This window comes from Panthera onca, chromosome B1 (assembly GCF_046562875.1).
Source record: "Panthera onca isolate mPanOnc1 chromosome B1, mPanOnc1 haplotype 2, whole genome shotgun sequence".
NCBI classification, from domain to species: Eukaryota; Metazoa; Chordata; class Mammalia; order Carnivora; family Felidae; genus Panthera; species Panthera onca.
The window spans coordinates 101,641,316-101,658,514 of record NC_138342.1 but is presented as its reverse complement, the minus strand read 5'-3'; the positions used below and the strand labels follow the sequence as shown (position 1 = coordinate 101,658,514).

The 17,199-nt window shown below is 39.8% G+C and overlaps 1 protein-coding gene across 5 annotated transcripts in view; it reads left to right on the top strand.

The window, feature by feature from the left end:
- The window catches only part of PRDM5 (PR/SET domain 5), a 208,299-nt gene that overhangs the window by 156,652 nt on the left and 34,448 nt on the right, over window positions 1-17,199 (top strand). For 3 of the 5 annotated variants that reach the window (XM_060654272.3, XM_060654274.3, XM_060654271.3), the window contains one exon: window positions 876-961. The exons of 1 other annotated variant lie outside the window; for it this stretch is intronic. In XM_060654272.3, coding sequence (XP_060510255.1) covers window positions 876-961 — 86 coding nt within the window. Of the gene's footprint in view, window positions 1-875; window positions 962-2,797; window positions 2,874-17,199 lie in introns of those variants that run through there. One more of the 5 variants, XM_060654273.3, reaches the window with a different exon arrangement.

Genomic DNA, 17,199 nt, shown 5'->3' with positions numbered 1-17,199 from the left:
ATAATTAGGCTTTGACTAGAGGGTAGCTTCAGATTTGTCCTGGAGACTAAATTTTGTCACATTTTGTCATCTCACAGTAAAATTTCTTTTAATGTGTTGTGTATGTTCACTTGTTTTTTTAAAAATGGTTTGCCTGTTTTCTAAATAATAACCTCTAGATGGAAGGTACTCAGTAATCTCAGCGAGTATGGATCAGTTATTGAACTACCAGTGGTTCTACTTAACATATTACCAATTTGTGAAATTCTTTTGAAACTCATCACCCCCAACTGATATAGAATATGAAATCTCTTTTTAAAACCAAAGAATCAAGGGGGCGCCTGGGTGGCTCAGTTGGTTAAGCTCCGACTTCGGTTCAGGTCATGATCTTGTGGTTTGTGGGTTTGAGCCCCACGTCGGACTCTGTGCTGACAGCTCAGATTCAGATTCTGTGTCCTCCTCTCCCTCTCCTCCCCCTGCTCGTGCTCTGTCTCTCTCAAAAATAAATAAACATTAAAAAAATTTTTTTTAAACAAAGAATCAGGGCACCTGGGTGGCTCAGTGGGTTAACTGTCTGACTCTGGATTTTGGCTCAAGTTATGATCTCACAGTTCATGAGATTGAGCCCAGCATAAAATCAGGAGATTTAACTTGGACTCACGTATTAAAAGGAACATGCCACAAGCCTGATGTTGGCAAATGTTTAAATACTGAAGTGCTCTGGGCTCAGTCCCTCCGTGCACAAGGGGAAGACACAGTCCATTGCCCTGAACTGCCCACCGTGTGTTGGCTCAGCTGCATGTGGAGCCTCTTTTTTGGTAGTGCAGGGCCTACCAAATGGCACAGTGCTTTGCTACCTTACTTTTTTCTGACCTGGAGACTTCCTCTGTTTGCAGGTGAGCGGCCCTATCAATGCCCTTACTGTGAAAAAGGATTCAGTAAAAATGATGGACTGAAGATGCATATTCGTACCCATACCAGGGTAAGATTATATTTCAACTCATTAATATTTAGTATAAAAAACTATACTTGTTTTTATTTTTTTAATTTTTTTTAACATTGATTCATTTTTGAGAGACAGAGAGAGACAGAGTATGAATAGGGAAGGGGCAGAGAGAGAGGGAGACACAGAATCCGAAGCAGGCTCCAGGCTCTGAGCAGTCAGCATAGAGTCCGACGCAGGGCTCGAACTCATAAACTGCGAGATCATGACCTGAGCCGAAGTCTGACGCTCAACTAACAGAGCCACCCAGGCGCCCCCTATACTTGTTTTTAAAAAGGAAGATATTTAGTGATGCATGGGTGGCTCAGTCAGTTAAGCCTCCAACTTCAGCTCAGGTCATGATCTCACAGTTTGTGAGTTTGAGCCCCACATCGGGCTCTGTGCTGACAGCTCAGAGCCTGGAGCCTGCTTCAGATTCTGTGTCTCCCTCTTCCTCTGTCCTTCCCCCACTCTCTGTCTCTCTCTCTCCCAAAAAAATTTTTTTTAATTTAAAAAAGTTATTTAACTTTACATAAAAAAATAAAAGTGATGTATCTGAAATTATATGTTTATATTTATGATGGACATTTGGGGATACACTTTTTTTAAAAGAAAAAACAATGAAAGAAACAAAAGTCCAAACTCCAGAAGTTTCCCCATTCTTTGAGTTGTGAATGTGTTTAGGAGGAATAGGAGTTATAATTTGCAAAGTGCCAAATAAATAGATAGCAACATTTTAATACTAAAAAGTATAAAAGATGCTATCTTGCAGAGCATTTGCCAGTAACAAGAACATTCTTGAATTAGAGGCTTGTCTGTAAGTCTGTGACCACTAATTAATACATATGAGCAAGTACATTTGCAATAAAGATGTTGAAAATAATGTGAGTTATTGGTAGGGGCTGAAAACTGGAAAGGACAACTCGCTGCTTCACAGGGTGTGCCTGGTGCTGCCTTCCAATCTTTTCCAAGGGTGCCCTGTGTTCTTTTGCTTGTCAACACCTCTCTCTGGACTGTTCATTCTGTTACATATGGCTCCCCAAACTCAAGCATCTAAGTCACCTGCCATATTAAAGACCATGAACAGCTCACCCTGTATCCAGCTACATTTCTTAGCTCACTATTCTGTTTAGGGCACAGATAGATACTTTCTATGAACTTTCCACTTGGAAATTTGATGTTTTAAATAGTTCTGGATTTTGCTGTACCTGTCTTGTCACTGCATTATTTCTTATGCTGTTCTTTTTTGGTCTGGCCTTTTAACAGTGCTTATGGTTTGTATATAAATGACATATTTTTCCAGCTTTTAAGGACATGCTTAATCCCCTAAGAGCAATTCTAATTTAGGCCTTTCCTGGATTTCACTTTTTACCTTAACTATAAAATAAAAACTTTAGAGAAAACACATAATAATAAAATCCTTTCCAGTATAATAATATTCTAGCCTTCCATTCCAGTTCTGTAGGCCATAAAAGATACCCTCTGAGGTCCTATTAAGAAAATAACTCTTCTTGTCTTTCTGGTGGAGGACACGGGCAGTTTCTCTACTCATTAAAGCAAATCCATAGCGGGTTTCTTGTTCTGGTTTATAACATCATATTTATATTATATGAATATTAGTAATTGGAGTACTTATGGAATATACAATTACTTCGTAAACAATAAAGGATGAGGCAAATATGACTGCTCATAATATGACTTAAATGTGCATAGTCAAAATATTTTTTTTTTTACAATTAGTACTATTAAAGATATTTAAGTTGTTTTTAGTTCAGTTTAGGAAATTATCTTATATGTGTATAGTTTTTACAGTAGTGTTAATAATGTGTTTTAAAGATGCCGGTATACCAGCAAAGGAATCCTGGTCCCTCTCATCAAAACTGGTGACGTTAACCAATTCTGGGCATTATGGGAACATATTATATTATTCCACATGATGACCCACAATAAACACGATTATACCACAGAAGAGTCTGTTTAAGTCACAGCAGGAAAAAAAAAGTCTTTTGGGTTTTTCAAGAAAGTATGATATTTCCAATTCAACTAATTCATTTTTACTTTGTTTTAATATAAAGTTTATTAATGACACTAATAGAAAGAATTATAATAAATACAAAGACCACCAATCACATGCCAGGTACTAGTCTGGGCCTTCACATTAATTCATTTAAGAAGCCTCATAACAATTTGTTTATTAAGAGCTCATAACAATTTGTTAGTAAATTTAAAAAAATTTTTAGGGCTTTTTAAGGTAGGTATTATTATGGTTCCTTTTTAAAAAATGAGAAACTGAGGCACAAGCAAGTAAGTATCAGAGCTGAGATGGGAACGCAAACAGACTGGCTACAGAGACCACCCCCTTACCTACTACACACATTTGCCTTTTATTTGCTTAACTATTTTCATTCTACTGACTAGTGTACTTTCCATATATTTTTAAACTAAACAAACTGCAGTAATGACCCCAAATTTAAAAGCCTCATGTTCATTTGAATATTTGAGCCTTGACTCTAGGATCCTGAAACTGCCTCAAGGTGTCCAGGTGCAGGTGGTACCTTCTAGCAGCTCTCAAGCACTAACTGCAGAAAAAGAAAACAAATCCGACCCTTTGATTAAGGGAACACCCGACAGTGCCTCAAACAGAAGCACCCAGGATTTTAGACAGTATTCCCTACGAACAGTAGAGTACCCCAAAGAACAGGCTAAGTAGATACGAGCCTTTCAGGTTTTGCCTCAAACTCTTCTTTAAATTCTTTTTCATGCATTATTTGTGTTTTATAACAGGCAGCTTTAGTTTTGAAATTGTATTTCCTAAGCATTAAATAGATACAGATATCCTCTGCATATTAGCACAACTTTCCAAAAGCTAAGATTATCTGCTGAGGCAATCTAATTAATATCAAAAACCAAAAGCTACTTTTAAAAACAGTTGTAGAGGAGCAAGCTGTGCAAGTCTTTATTTTCCCAGTCTTATTGGGGTTTTATAGGAACAAATGCAAAGATGATATCATTACATTTGGTCCATAACACATTTCAGTTTCAGTTTTGTACTCTCATTACGTTTGGTATTCAGATAGCTCCAATTCCGGGCATTTTTGACTTATTTCAAAAGATAATTTAAAATTTTTTTTTTTTTTTTTTTTTTAACGTTTATTTATTTTTGGGACAGAGAGAGACAGAGCATGAATGGGGGAGGGGCAGAGAGAGAGGGAGACACAGAATCGGAAGCAGGCTCCAGGCTCTGAGCCATCAGCCCAGAGCCTGACACGGGGCTCGAACTCACGGACCGCGAGATCGTGACCTGAGCTGAAGTCGGACGCTCAACCGACGGAGCCACCCAGGCGCCCCTCAAAAGATAATTTTAATTCTGTTACAACAAAAACTATATTATTCAGCAGGCTACGTCTTTGAGAAGTTTTGGTGAGTCTGCACAAAATGCCATGCCATGCCTGCATCCTCAGATTTATATTCCATGGTTACTGCATGGATGCCTTCGTGAAGGAACACAAAATCCTTTCACTCAAGTATTGTTTATATGGTCCAGTAAAGGCTGCAAGTGTGGGAGACAGCTTTGCTACAATCCACATTTTACTAAAAGGCTAAACAGTCATTGGTCTCTTATGGGGAGGCCACAGCTTAAGTCCAAGACTTAATTTCCTTTTTTGATTTCTTTTTATCCATTTCCTCCAATATATTGTATATTCTCCTTATTTTTGGTTTTCAGCACTTACACTCTGTTGTGCTAGATGTATCCATCCTGCTTGTATCTATATTTGTTATTAATAGTTACATTTTGGAAAAATTCTCAGCTATTTTTTTATTATTATTATTTCTTTGGTCCCTTTCTTTCTTTCTTTTTCTTAAGGGATGTCAAGTATATATGTTAGATTGTTTGTTGTTGTCCCATAGCTCTTGGTAGTTCTCTTCTGTTTTTGTTTTGCTAGGTTTGCTTTTTGCTTTTTGATCACAGATCACAGTGTTTTTCTTCTTGTCTTTGTGTTTCTATTTTCCGTTCAGATATTTTCAGTTCCACTGAATCTTTCCTCTGTTGTTCCCAGTCTGCCTATTGAAGGAGTTCATCTTTTATTTGTTTACTTTTTAATTTGTTTATTTCTTTTTGAGAGACAGAGAGAGACAGAGCATGAGCGGGAGAGGGGCAGAGAGAGGGAGACACAGAATCTTAAGCAGACTCCAGGCTCTGAGCTGTCAGCACAGAGCCCAGTGCAGGGCTCAAACCCGCAAACCATGAGATCATGACCTGAGCCAAAGTCAGAAGCTTAACCGAGGTGCCCCAAAGGAGTTAATCTTTGATATCATGTTTTTCACTTCCAATATTTCCATTTGGCTTTTAAAAAGTCATTTCCATGTCTCTGTTAAAGTTGCCCATTTGTTTGTACATGTTGTCCACCTTTTCACTGGATTCTTAAAATATTAATTATAGTTATTTTAAATTATCTGATCAGTTCACCATCTGGACCATCTTTCAATCTTGCTGTGTTGCCTGATAATGTGTTGTTGATAATGGGTTTAGGGGGGTTGCTTTTTGTGTGTCACACAAAATTTTGATTCAGTGCCTATTACTGTGTGTAAAAGAATAGTAGAGACCAATGTAAATATTATTTATACCTGGGAATAGGCACACCTCTTTTTCAGACAGATCATTAATGTGAGGGATTGAGGTAATCAAGTCAAGAGTTGAAATAATTTTGGGTCTCTTGTTGCTATAGTTACCATAGCTTTTAAGCTCCTCCCATGGTGGGCTGCTGTTTCCATGTTCTTAGTGGATGGTCTGGATGGTCAGGAGTTTTCTGCAGTAATTCTACTCTGCTGACAGACCCCGTATGCCTTTGCCACAGAAGAGGTCACCTTCTCTCCCTGTCTCTCCCTCTCTTCCTCTCCGCCTTTGCACCTCTACTGGTTGTAATCTGCTGGTGCTTGTTACTCAGCATGAGATGTGAGTGGGGCAGAGGACTCTTGCCTCTCTTCCTCTAGCTTTAGGATGAGGCAGGTGCTATGCGCCTGAGCTTCTGAGATAGAGCTTTCTCAGCATTCCTGCTCTTACCGAGTGGTGGGCAACTTCTGCTTCTGCCTTAGTTCAGGTCTAGAGCTGCAGTGACCTGGGCACTAGCTACATTGGCTATTTAAAATGTAATTGTAGGGACACCTGGGTGGATCAGTCAGTGGAGCATCCAACTCTTGATTTTGGCTCAGGTCATGATTCCGGGGTTGTGGGATCGAGCCCCATGTTGGGCTCTGCACTGAGTGTGGAGCCTGCTTAAGATTCTCTCTCTCCCTCTGCCCCTCCCCAACTGATGCTTGCTCACTCTCACTCTCTCTCTGTTTCTAAAATAAAAAATAAAATAAAATGTAATTGCAATTAATTGTAACTACAGTGAATTGTAGTTTAATTAAAATTAAAGGTGACTAATAGGACATGTGGCTTGTGACTACTCTATTGAACAGCAGAGCTATAAAATAATTCTGTCATCGCAGAAAGTTATTTTTTACAGCACAGGTCTAGAAGGTCTGGTGGCTGAACTTGGCCTCGTGTCAGTGGAAAGTTTGGGGCATAAGTGAGGTTTCTGCTCCTCTTCCGACAGCAGCAGACCTCTTGTGCACCTCATTGTAGACCCTGGGCAAAAGCAAGTCCAAGAGTACCTCCCCTTTAAGTCAGTGCAGGGTGCAGGGTGTGGGCAAGGTTCCGTTCTTCCCCAGAGACAGAGCCCTTTCCTGAGACCAGGGTGTACCAGGGTTTCCTGCCTCAGCCCCAGCAGCAGATGGCTTTGCCTCCTGACAGAGATAAGATACAAAACATGGCAGAGAAGAGGCATTTGTTTCCGGCATCAGAAGGGACTGTGGCCATGGTGGTGTTGTGCTTATTCCCTGTTGGTGGCCCATCACCACCTTGTAATCATGCAAGGACCAGAACACAGATAAGTCCTGGCCTGCCCCTAATCTTTCTCATGAGCACATGGTGGAGCCAATGGAAAAGAAGCTGTGATTGGTGTGGACTTCTAAGGTACTTGGGTCCCCATGATTCTAATCTGAGCTATCCCCAGAACACACAATGGGCCTTTAAGAACGCTTTAACATTGTACTTGTTTTCTTCCTACTCACTTAGGTGACAGCTGTCACTTCCTCTGTGCTGAGGCAAAGGGGAAGCAGTTCTTATCTTCCACTTCTGTGGCATTTAGTTCACCTGCTTGTCTGGTGACCTAAGCTCACAAAATGTCCCATGACCTTGGGTTCAAAACAATGATGTAGATTATCCAGCTCTTTTTATTTTTCTTGTTAGGGTGGGAGTGATGTTCTTTGTGTTTTTTCACATTTTAAAAGCAATAATTTATCATAGCTGTCTGGGTCTGTTGGGATAACTTCTTGTATGTAATATCTCTAGATTAATTATCTGCCTGGAAGCTGATAAAAGCAGAAAATCTTACACTCCCTGACTAGTTAACACCTCCATTTAGTTAGGGAAGCATCCCTATTTACAGGCTCATGTGGCATAGACCACTGTGTTAGGTTTGTACAAAGCAGTTCTGTTTCCCAGGCTATGGAGAGGTCAGTCTGCCTTGGGGCAAGGGCTTGTCAGGCCTCCCACAGGGCAGTGCATTGGGAGTCATTTCTCATCACTTGTCCAAGTATCTCTCCTTATCTCCCTTCTCTCCTACCGTTCCTGGACTTTTTCCTCTGCTTGGGTGTTGGAGGAGACCACCTCTTGTGGGGAGCAAGACTTCTTTTGTGTGGGCGTGGGAGGGATTCCTTAATTTGGCTTCAAACCAAGGCTTGTTGAAACAAGCTCAAAAGGAAGTATTCATTTTCCCAGGGGTTTTAGGCTTAGAGATGCTCTAGGCACACTGGCAGACCTCTCCCCTCCTTATCGCTATAGTCCTTTTTCTAAAAGGTCTTCTTGACCACCCTAAACTATATCTGAGGTAGATATCTTTATGTGTAATGTCTCAAGTGCAAGTTAGTACAGTACACTTAGGAACAAAAATCATCTGCAATTATGGACCTTGGGTTTTTATTGTCTTAGACACATAGAGCCAAAACACTCACTGAGATAAGGCACATTCTCATAAATATCCATTTTGTCAACATTAGGTTCAAAAGGAATTATTTTTATAATTATTTACTACTGAAGGTTTCACATCTTACTTCATCATTTGTGATGTTCAACACGGAAAGCACCTGGACAAATTAGAAAGTTATTCCAGAAAGTCTGCTTTTTGAACACCACTTAGAAACCCAGTTAGCTTACATAACTTTCAAGATCACAGCTGTCTCTCTAGCCTTGTTTGTGGGAATAGCCAGATTAGTTCTTACAAATATGAAGATGCAAGTAATTGCCAGTGGTTAAAAGTAACAGCAAGTCTTTTATGTTGTTTATATTTTGTTAATTTTCTTCATGAATCTTCCTATCCCAGCTCCTCTGGTAGTTCAGGTTTTTTGGTGGGTTTAGCAAACTCATGCACTTTGCACTTTCTTTTGCCACCATGCCTTGAGACCCTGGGTCTCTAAGGCCAGACGGAGTGGGATGTCTCAGAGTCCCTGGGCATCAGGCACTGCTGAATTTATCTGGAGGCTTTGGGGGTGGTATACCAATGTAGCAATTTGAAAACTATATAAAAATATCACCAGAGCACCCAGCTGGTGCATCATGTGGATGCAGTGTAAGCTTGATGTTGAAGGAAAAAGAAGAGTTAATTCATTACAGGTGAAGAGGAGGAGTGAGAAGTGGATACTAAGAGGAGGAAGAGGCAAGAAGAATTTCCCCAGCTACAGGAACATTGTATAGGATTTTTGTAGCCTTGGTTGAGAACAGAAAGGGGTCTTTTAAGGGCAAGAATCGGATTGCAGTCCTCATGAACACATTATGAGGCATTCACAAAAAACCTAGAGACAGATGCAGAAGCAAATCTGCTGAATCAGGAAGGGGGTGGGTAAACTCATTCCAGGAAATGCCAGAGAGAGAGAGGGTGGTATTTCAGTTGAGCTTTGAGAATTATGGAAGAGGGCATGCTAGGCAGATGTAACCGCAGGGGCAGAATGAGAGAGATAGTAGCTAAGGATCCCGTAAGGTGGCCTGTCTGCCATGACTAAGTCTGAGGATGCACGTTGAAGTCTGGCTGCAGTGGCAACAGGCCGGGACTGATTTGGTAGGAATCCTGGAAGCATGTTGTTTTGTGTGGTGTGTTTTATTTTGAGTAGGGGTGACATGATCAGCTCTCTATTGGAAAGGCTGCTCTGAAGATACACTCAAAGGTGAATGAAAGGAGGCAGTACTGGAGGCAGGGAGACCCAGTCAGGAGGCATGCTTGAGTCAGCTGTGCTAGACAGGGAGCTCACACTGGGTGGCCATTGGACTTGAAAGTAAGAACATATGTGAAAGACACCTTTGAAATGGTATTGAAACGGTTTAGACACGTCCTACCTGTAGGTGATGAAGAATAGGGAGGAGTCCAGATGAACCTGGGATGCTTGGAAGGGGCACTTCAGAATATGGTGATGTTCCACATGGAGACAGGAAGAGTAGCTAGTAGATTTAGAGATTTAAAGTAGTTTGTTTGTTTGTTTGTTTATTTATTTATTTATCTATCTATTTATTTATTTATTTATTTTAGAGAGAGCGAGGCCATGTGAACAGGGGAGGGCCAAAGAGAGAGGGAGAGAGAGAATCCCAAGCAGGCTCTGCGCTGTCAACGAGGGGCCTGATGCCAGGCTCAAACTCACGCAACCATGAGATCATGACCTGAGCTGAAACCAAAAGTCAGATGTTTAACCAACTGAGCCACCCAGGCATCCCTAGAGTAGTTTTATATCTAGAAAAGAGAAAGAGATTAAAATTAAATTTAATAACATTTTAAAACTTTATTATGGCTTTAGAGAAAACATTGTAATTTGCTTTTATTTTTTATTTTTCGAAATCTCACCAGCTTTTGTGCCTATGGGGACTAAAGGGTATGGTTCATTGCCACTATTTGAAAACATCTTTAATTTGGTTTTGGAATTAGTAAATCTTTTATTGTTTCTACACATATTTCTTGGAATTTTATATGCCTTGCAAATTATTTAAGATAAATGGCTTTGAGACTATTATATTTTATTTGGCTCAGAAAATACACCTTCATGAAATTGAACATTCTTATTCTATCACAATAAGATAGATTTCCCTTTGTAAAAGGGAAAATCAGACCATTTGAAAAATAACTTCCCTTTCAGGGACTGACAGCAACATTTTCTCCCTTTTTCTCTTTTTCTTTTCTGTGAAAATTATTTTTGATGGTCATCAACCCGTTTGGCCGAGTGCCTCCTTTTTTAATCCTCTGTGCAACTACGCTCATGAGTTAGTCAGCATTCTTAAAATTATTAGCAAAGAAAGTTTTCAGTTCTCTGGTTAGGAATACTTTTCTGGCATATCAAATGATGTTCCTAATTTTAAAATAGGACTTATGGTTCAGGCATTCTAGAACATGATGATTGGTTCCCTGAATTTCCTTAGGATTTGAGAGTAAGAGACAAAAACTTAAAACAAATTGGATTTCATACTTTTGACAAATGTATTGGATAGGTAAATTATCCTATAGGAAAATGGACAAAAGTATTTTGTGGAGTTAAATTCTCTTTCACTGTATTTAGGGTTATAAGGGTAGAGTTACATTGATGTGATGGATTGAACTGGTCCCAGGCATGAAGTGTGATTTTTCTGCAGAATTTTTTTAATAGTACTTACATTATCATTCAGTATTTCCATGCCTAACTTGATATTTTGGAACAAAACGAAGAAACCTAGAATCATTCATCTAAAATATAATGTGTGTTAGTTAGAATATTGGTGTTGTAATGTTTTCAATATGGCTGCCATTAGTTTTTTCCCTTCTTGTATGCACATGCTGCTCTTTACATCCACAAGTAGAGTCTACCTTCCCTTCCTTTGAATCTGGCTTGGCTACAGTGACTTGCTTGACCAATCAATAATAGAATACAGCAGAGGTAATATTCTAGAAGCTCAGAGGCTAGGTCATAAGAAACTTTGTAGCTTTTGTTTGTGTCTTTTGGACCCATGCTGGGAAGATCACACATCATTTGGAGATAGGCACTCCACACAACAGTCAACACGAACTGCCAGTCATGAGAGTAAGCCATTTTGGACACCTAGCCTATTTGAACCTTCACATGGCTGCAACCATCTCCTGCAATTACAGGAGAGACTGAGAGAGAGAACTGATGTCTCTGTTAACAGCCCACAAACCATATCAGTCCCCATTCAGTCCACAAACCCAGCCCACACAACTATGTCAGTACACATTGAATCCACAGGTCCAGTCCACAAATAACTACTTATTTTAGGTCAGTAGGTTTGGAGATGGCTTATTACACAGTGGTAGGTAAATAGAACAAGTGGTAAATATTGTCCAATGCTGAATACATACGATTTTAATTTTATGATACACTTATGCATTTTAAAGTGGTTGACATTTCTGGACAAAATACTAAAGTAAGCACTTACAGTATGTTCCTTAACAGAATTAGATATTGGATCGTGATATCATTAGCAATGGAAGCTATATTTTGTAATTGGGAAAATATAATTAAAAAAAAATTTTAACGTTTATTCATTTTTGAAAGAGAGTGAGTAGGGGAGGGGCAGAGAGATAGGTAGACACAGAATCCAAAGCAGGCTCCAGAGATCATGATGAGATCAACCATGAGATCATGACCTGAGCTGAAGTCAGATGCTCAATCTACTGAGCCACCCAGGTGCCCCCTGGAAAATATGATTTTAAAAATATAGTTTAGGGACACCTGGGTGGCTCAGTAGAGGTTAAGTGACAGACTCTTGGTTTCAGCTGGGGTCATGATCTCAGAGTTTCGTGAATTAGAGCCCTGTGTCAGCCTCTGCACTGGGCATGGAGCCTGCTTGGGATTCTCTCCCTTCCTCTCTCTCTGCCCTTCCCCCACTTGCACTGTCTCTGTTTCTCTCAAAATAAATAAACTTTAAAAAATACATATGTTGACAATGCAATCTGGTGCAGCCACTCTAGAAAACAGTATGGAGGTTCCTCAAAAAACTAAAAATAGAACTATGCTACGACCCAGCAATTGCACTACTAGGCATTTATCCAAGGGATACAGGTGTGCTGTTTCGAAGGGACACATGTACCCCCATGTTCATAGCAGCACTATCAACAATAGCCAAAGTATGGAAAGAGCCCAAATGTCCACTGATGGCTGAATGGATAAAGAAGAGGTGGTATGTATATATATATATATATATATATATATATATATATATATATATATATATGTATATATATGTATATATATATATATATATATATATATATATACACACAATGGAATATTATTCGGCAATCATAAGGAATGAAATCTTGCCACTTGTAACTATATGGATGGAACTGGAGGGTATTATGCTAAGCGAAATTGGTCAGTCAGAGAAAGACGAGTATCATATGACTTCACTCATATGAGGACTTTAAGAGACAAAACAGATGAACATAAGGGAAGGGAAACAAAACTAATACAAAAACATGGAGGGGGACAAAACAGAAGAGACTCATAAATATGGAGAACAAACTGAGGGTTACAAGAGGGGTTGTGGGAGGGGGATGGCCTGAATGGGTAAGAGGCACTAAGGAATCTACTCCTGAAATCATTGTTGCACTATATGCTAATTGGAATGTAAATTTAAAAAAATTAAAAATAAAATTAAAAATATATAAAAATAAATAAATAAATAAATAAATAAAGAATACACATGTAGTTTAACAAATAGTACAGAAAATTGTTTATAAAGGCATTTGCTGTTCTAGGATTTGAGAGACCCAGAAATATGTGAACTTTAAAGGCTCTCATGATACTTATATACAACTTAATTCACAAATTCAAAGTCTAATGGCACATCTGCTTATGTAATACTAAAAATTGTATAAATTGGCTAAATGAAGGGCTTTCTTTTAAATAGTAGTCTTTAGGGGTGCCTGGGTGGCTCAGTTGGTTAAGCGTCTGACTTTGGCTCAGGTCATGATCTCACGGTCCGTGAGTTCAAGCCCCGCGTTGGGCTCTGTGCTGACAGCTCAGAGCCTGGAGCCTGCTTCGGATTCTGTGTCTCCCTCTCTCTCTGACCCTCCCCCATTCATGCTCTGTCTCTCTGTTCTCAAAAATAAAAATAAACATTAAAAAAATTTTAAATAGCAGGCTTTATAATTGGTGTGATATTGGGATGGCTGAAGTGAACAGGCTCATCACCATCATAACATTTTCTCTTCAGCAATTTTTAGAAAGTTAAATGACAACCAAAGAGTCTGAAACTGGGTTTTCTGGCAGTATTTAGATCAGGAATGCTACCTGTTTGGGGGCCTCTGGTGTGTAATTCTTGCCTTTGGGGATGGTGGTCTGGCAAACACAATTATGGGTGGTCTCTGCTCAAATGTAATGACCATGAAAAGACAGGTTAGTTGGGATGTTCCTTGGTTAGGACTTTCCTCCTGATTAGGACACTTTCTGATTGAAGCTGTTTGAAATACACAAACCTCTCTTTTTGAATTGAACAAACTTACTGTTACAATTTGTTTATATCTTTCTCTTATTTAGACCTTGACTTCCATGTGGACAGAAATATTATAGCTCCTTTTTCTCAGCATCTGTGTTCCTGGCTCCTAGTGGTTATCAGACCACTGATTTGAATGAATGAAGTAAAATTATATCAGAAGTGAACTATTTCAAATTTACCAACAAATACATAGCTAGATAAGGCATATGAATTCATTCATTCTTCATTTCTTCAAACAAACATTTGTTTAAGGAGTACAGTGTGTACAAACTGAGAATACAGCAATAAACAGATCAGACATTATCCTCACCCTCAGTGAGTTTGGAGTCTGGTTATGATAATAAGTGCAATTCTTGCTTAATCAACAATTCCTTCTCATACTCAAAAGGTATGAGAAGACAAGAGCATGTGCATTTAGCAGATATCTGTCATGTGCCCACTATGTGCCAGAAACCATAGTGTTACAGGCCCTGCCTCGTGTCCATTAGGAAAGGTGAACAATAAGGACGTTATTTTAAGTCATAAAAAATAACAAGGGCGCAAAGTGATGGAGTGGGGAAGTGCTGGATCCCAAGCCAAGTCCTGAAGTGCCTTTGTCATGACCCTCTCCTGTGTCACAGTGGTACTTCTTTGTAATGTCGGTGTCTCCTGTTAACGTCTGCATGTCTGTGTTTCCCTAGGTTACAGTGAATGGGAGGCAGTTCTTTCTCTCTAGGCAACAATAGGTGATTATCCCCCTGTTGCTCTGTGCTTAATGTACCATGTTGACATATACCTCACTGCCCTCTTGGGCCTTTCTTATTATCCGTCTCTAAAGACTTTGTTCTCAGAGGGAAGAAAGAGGGAAGCTAGAAGTCTGTGGTCCTCTGATGGAGCCATACTGCTCTGTTTAGCTGTCCTGACAGATGAAGTTCAGGTGGGCCATGCACCTTGGGCTACAGCATAGACCATGTAAAATTCTTCAAGCTTCAGCCTTATCTCCCGCTGCTTGTTGCTCATTTGAGACAGCATTGGGATGGAGATGAATGAGAACAATTATGCTCTCGTTTAATGTTATTAGGGAAAGCATTAAAACCCATCTCGTTTGTAGAAAAGGTTGTAGATTATTTGCAAAGTTTAGTACTTTGTTAATAATGGGAAATCAATTTACACAGATATATCACTGTACCAAGGAATTGAGGTTGTGACCATGGATGTAAACGTTGTCACTCTTAGATTCCAGGATATAGGAGAACTTATTTCTTCTGCAAATGTTTTTTTTATGCATACCTTGTGCCAGAGTTGTGCTAGGTACTTGGGATACATGGTTGAATCTCTAGTACAAGGTGCCTGGGAGTTTCAGGTAATTTTATGTGGTGGCTCCTGGAGCATACAGAGGGTATAATAATAAATAATAATGATAGAAAGAAGGCTTACAGAGTAAATAGAGGACAGATGATGTGGGCAGTTGAGACGCCCTCAACATTGAAAGGTCAGTAGTCTCAGAATTTTGGCTTTGTCAGATACTGCTAAATACTTTGTTTCTAGCTGCTTAGTGGCCAGAACCAGCCCCACTCTAATTATCAAATTACTTTGTTCTTAAATCTTAGAGATTTCTTTGTTCTCTGATTCAGTGATACCTCAGACTCAACTGAGCTTGCTGATAAGTTTTGATTATTCTGTCCTGGGAGCTTTGGGTAGGGATAAGGTAACGTTTCAGGAAAATACTCCTAGGCTCACCATCCCTGGAGAAACAGTAAATCCTTTCCTAGAGCCTTTTTCCTAGTATCCATTTGGTCTCCCTTCTTTTTCCCACTGCTCTACAGCAAGGAATAAGGTATCTGTGCCTAAAATCAAAAGACCATATTTCCCATCCTCCTTCCAGACCTGACAGGAGAGCTCTTTTCAGCATTTAAATGAGCAACTCTTTCCTGCCCCAATAGGGTACATGAGACAGATATCATGCAAGTGACTTTTTTGTTATCTGTCACGTAACCTTCAGTCAGACTATTCCCACAGCTGGGATATTTTAACTGAGGTATTGGAGAAGGTTTGAGCTTATGAGTAATGTAAAATTCAGACAGATTTTCATTTGAAGGGATTACTTATGAAGTATTTGGTTAACTGATTGATATTACTGTTATCCTGAATGATGGGAATAAAATCGGATCCCTGTGTCCTAAGTTGCGAATACTGGGGATGACATATGGCTTTTCTTGATCATCTCACATAAAGCCCTCAACATTAAAAACAAAAGAATTTATCATAGAGGTTTCTGTGACAGTTTCTATTTAACTTTGCTTAACAACGACTTTAAATATTTGTTGCATATATAGAGAACTCCTGATTAAAGAAACTTTCTTTGACCAATGTGGTGTGTTTCTAATTGCAACTTTTTAAGACTTAGGAAAGCATGTGTTTAGTTTCAGTTGGCCAGCTAACTTTTGCTGAGTTAGCGTCTGTCTTATGTGCTGTGTATTCAAGGAAGAGTTAAGGAAAAGTTCTAGTCTTTAAAGATTCTGGATGGAGCATCTGGAGGAGATAATCAGAGCATGGCAGGGACCATGACAGAAGTATCCCAAGGGTGCTGTAAACCCACATAGGAGGGGCACCTGCCTCACTATAGGAGAAGAGTGCAGGCAGAGAAGGTGTCAGGAAAAACATGGGTGTTTAGTCTGAGGGAGTAGAAAGCTCATTCATGAAGTCTCCATGGAATGAAGAGAAAATGGCTGAGTAGCAGAACATCCTCTAAAAGAAAACTGAGGAAGAGCAGTCAAAGAAACTGAAGGAGAACCCGGAGAAAAGAGGTGGCATCAAAGCCAAAGGAGAGGAATTTGTAGTATTACGTAGAAAAACCATATGTGCAGTCTTCCTCGGAATTGTGTGATCTCCACAAGCATATTACAGGTTCTGAAAAGTCCAGCAGTAAAGACATCTCTTATAGTTTGTTTGACCTAGCGTTTGCCATGGTAATTTGAGCAGGGTTAGTGAGCGAGTGAGTGAGTGAGTGAGTGAATGAGTGGAGACATGTGTGCATGTGTTCTACTACATCTCCCTGGGACTAGCATTCTACAAAACAATTTAAGAAACACTGGTCTTGGGGCACCTGAGTGGCTCAGTCAGTTAGGCGTCCAACTTTGACTGAGGTCATGATCTCACAGTTCATTAGTTCGAGTCCCGTGTGGGGGCTCTGTGCTGACAGCTCAGAGCCTAGAGCCTGCTTCAGATTCTGTGTTTTCCTCTCTCTCTGCCTCCCTCCTGCTCGCACTCTCTCAAAAATAAATAAACGTTAATTTTTTTTTTTTAAAAGAAACACTGGTATACTCTATCCCATGTATGGCTGCCACAGTGATACTTATGACTCAGATTTTATCATGTGTCTCAGTCACTAAAGAAAACAAAATAAACAGAAGCAACCCCAGGGTGGCTCTCACTGACGCCCAGATAGTGTAGCCAGAGGTGCCCTGTGTCCTACTGGTCATACCACTTGCCACTCCCCCGTCCAGCCCTTCTCTTCTCGAGAACACAGATACATCCTGGGCTTTGGCCAGTCTGGACCATGGGTCTTTCTCCCAAATTCACTGTGTTTTCATGCATCTGCTTCAGTGTTTCTTGATGGTACAAATAAAATAATCCTTGTGTTCTGGCCTCTTTTATCTTCTCCCCACTGTAACTTTTCCCTGTG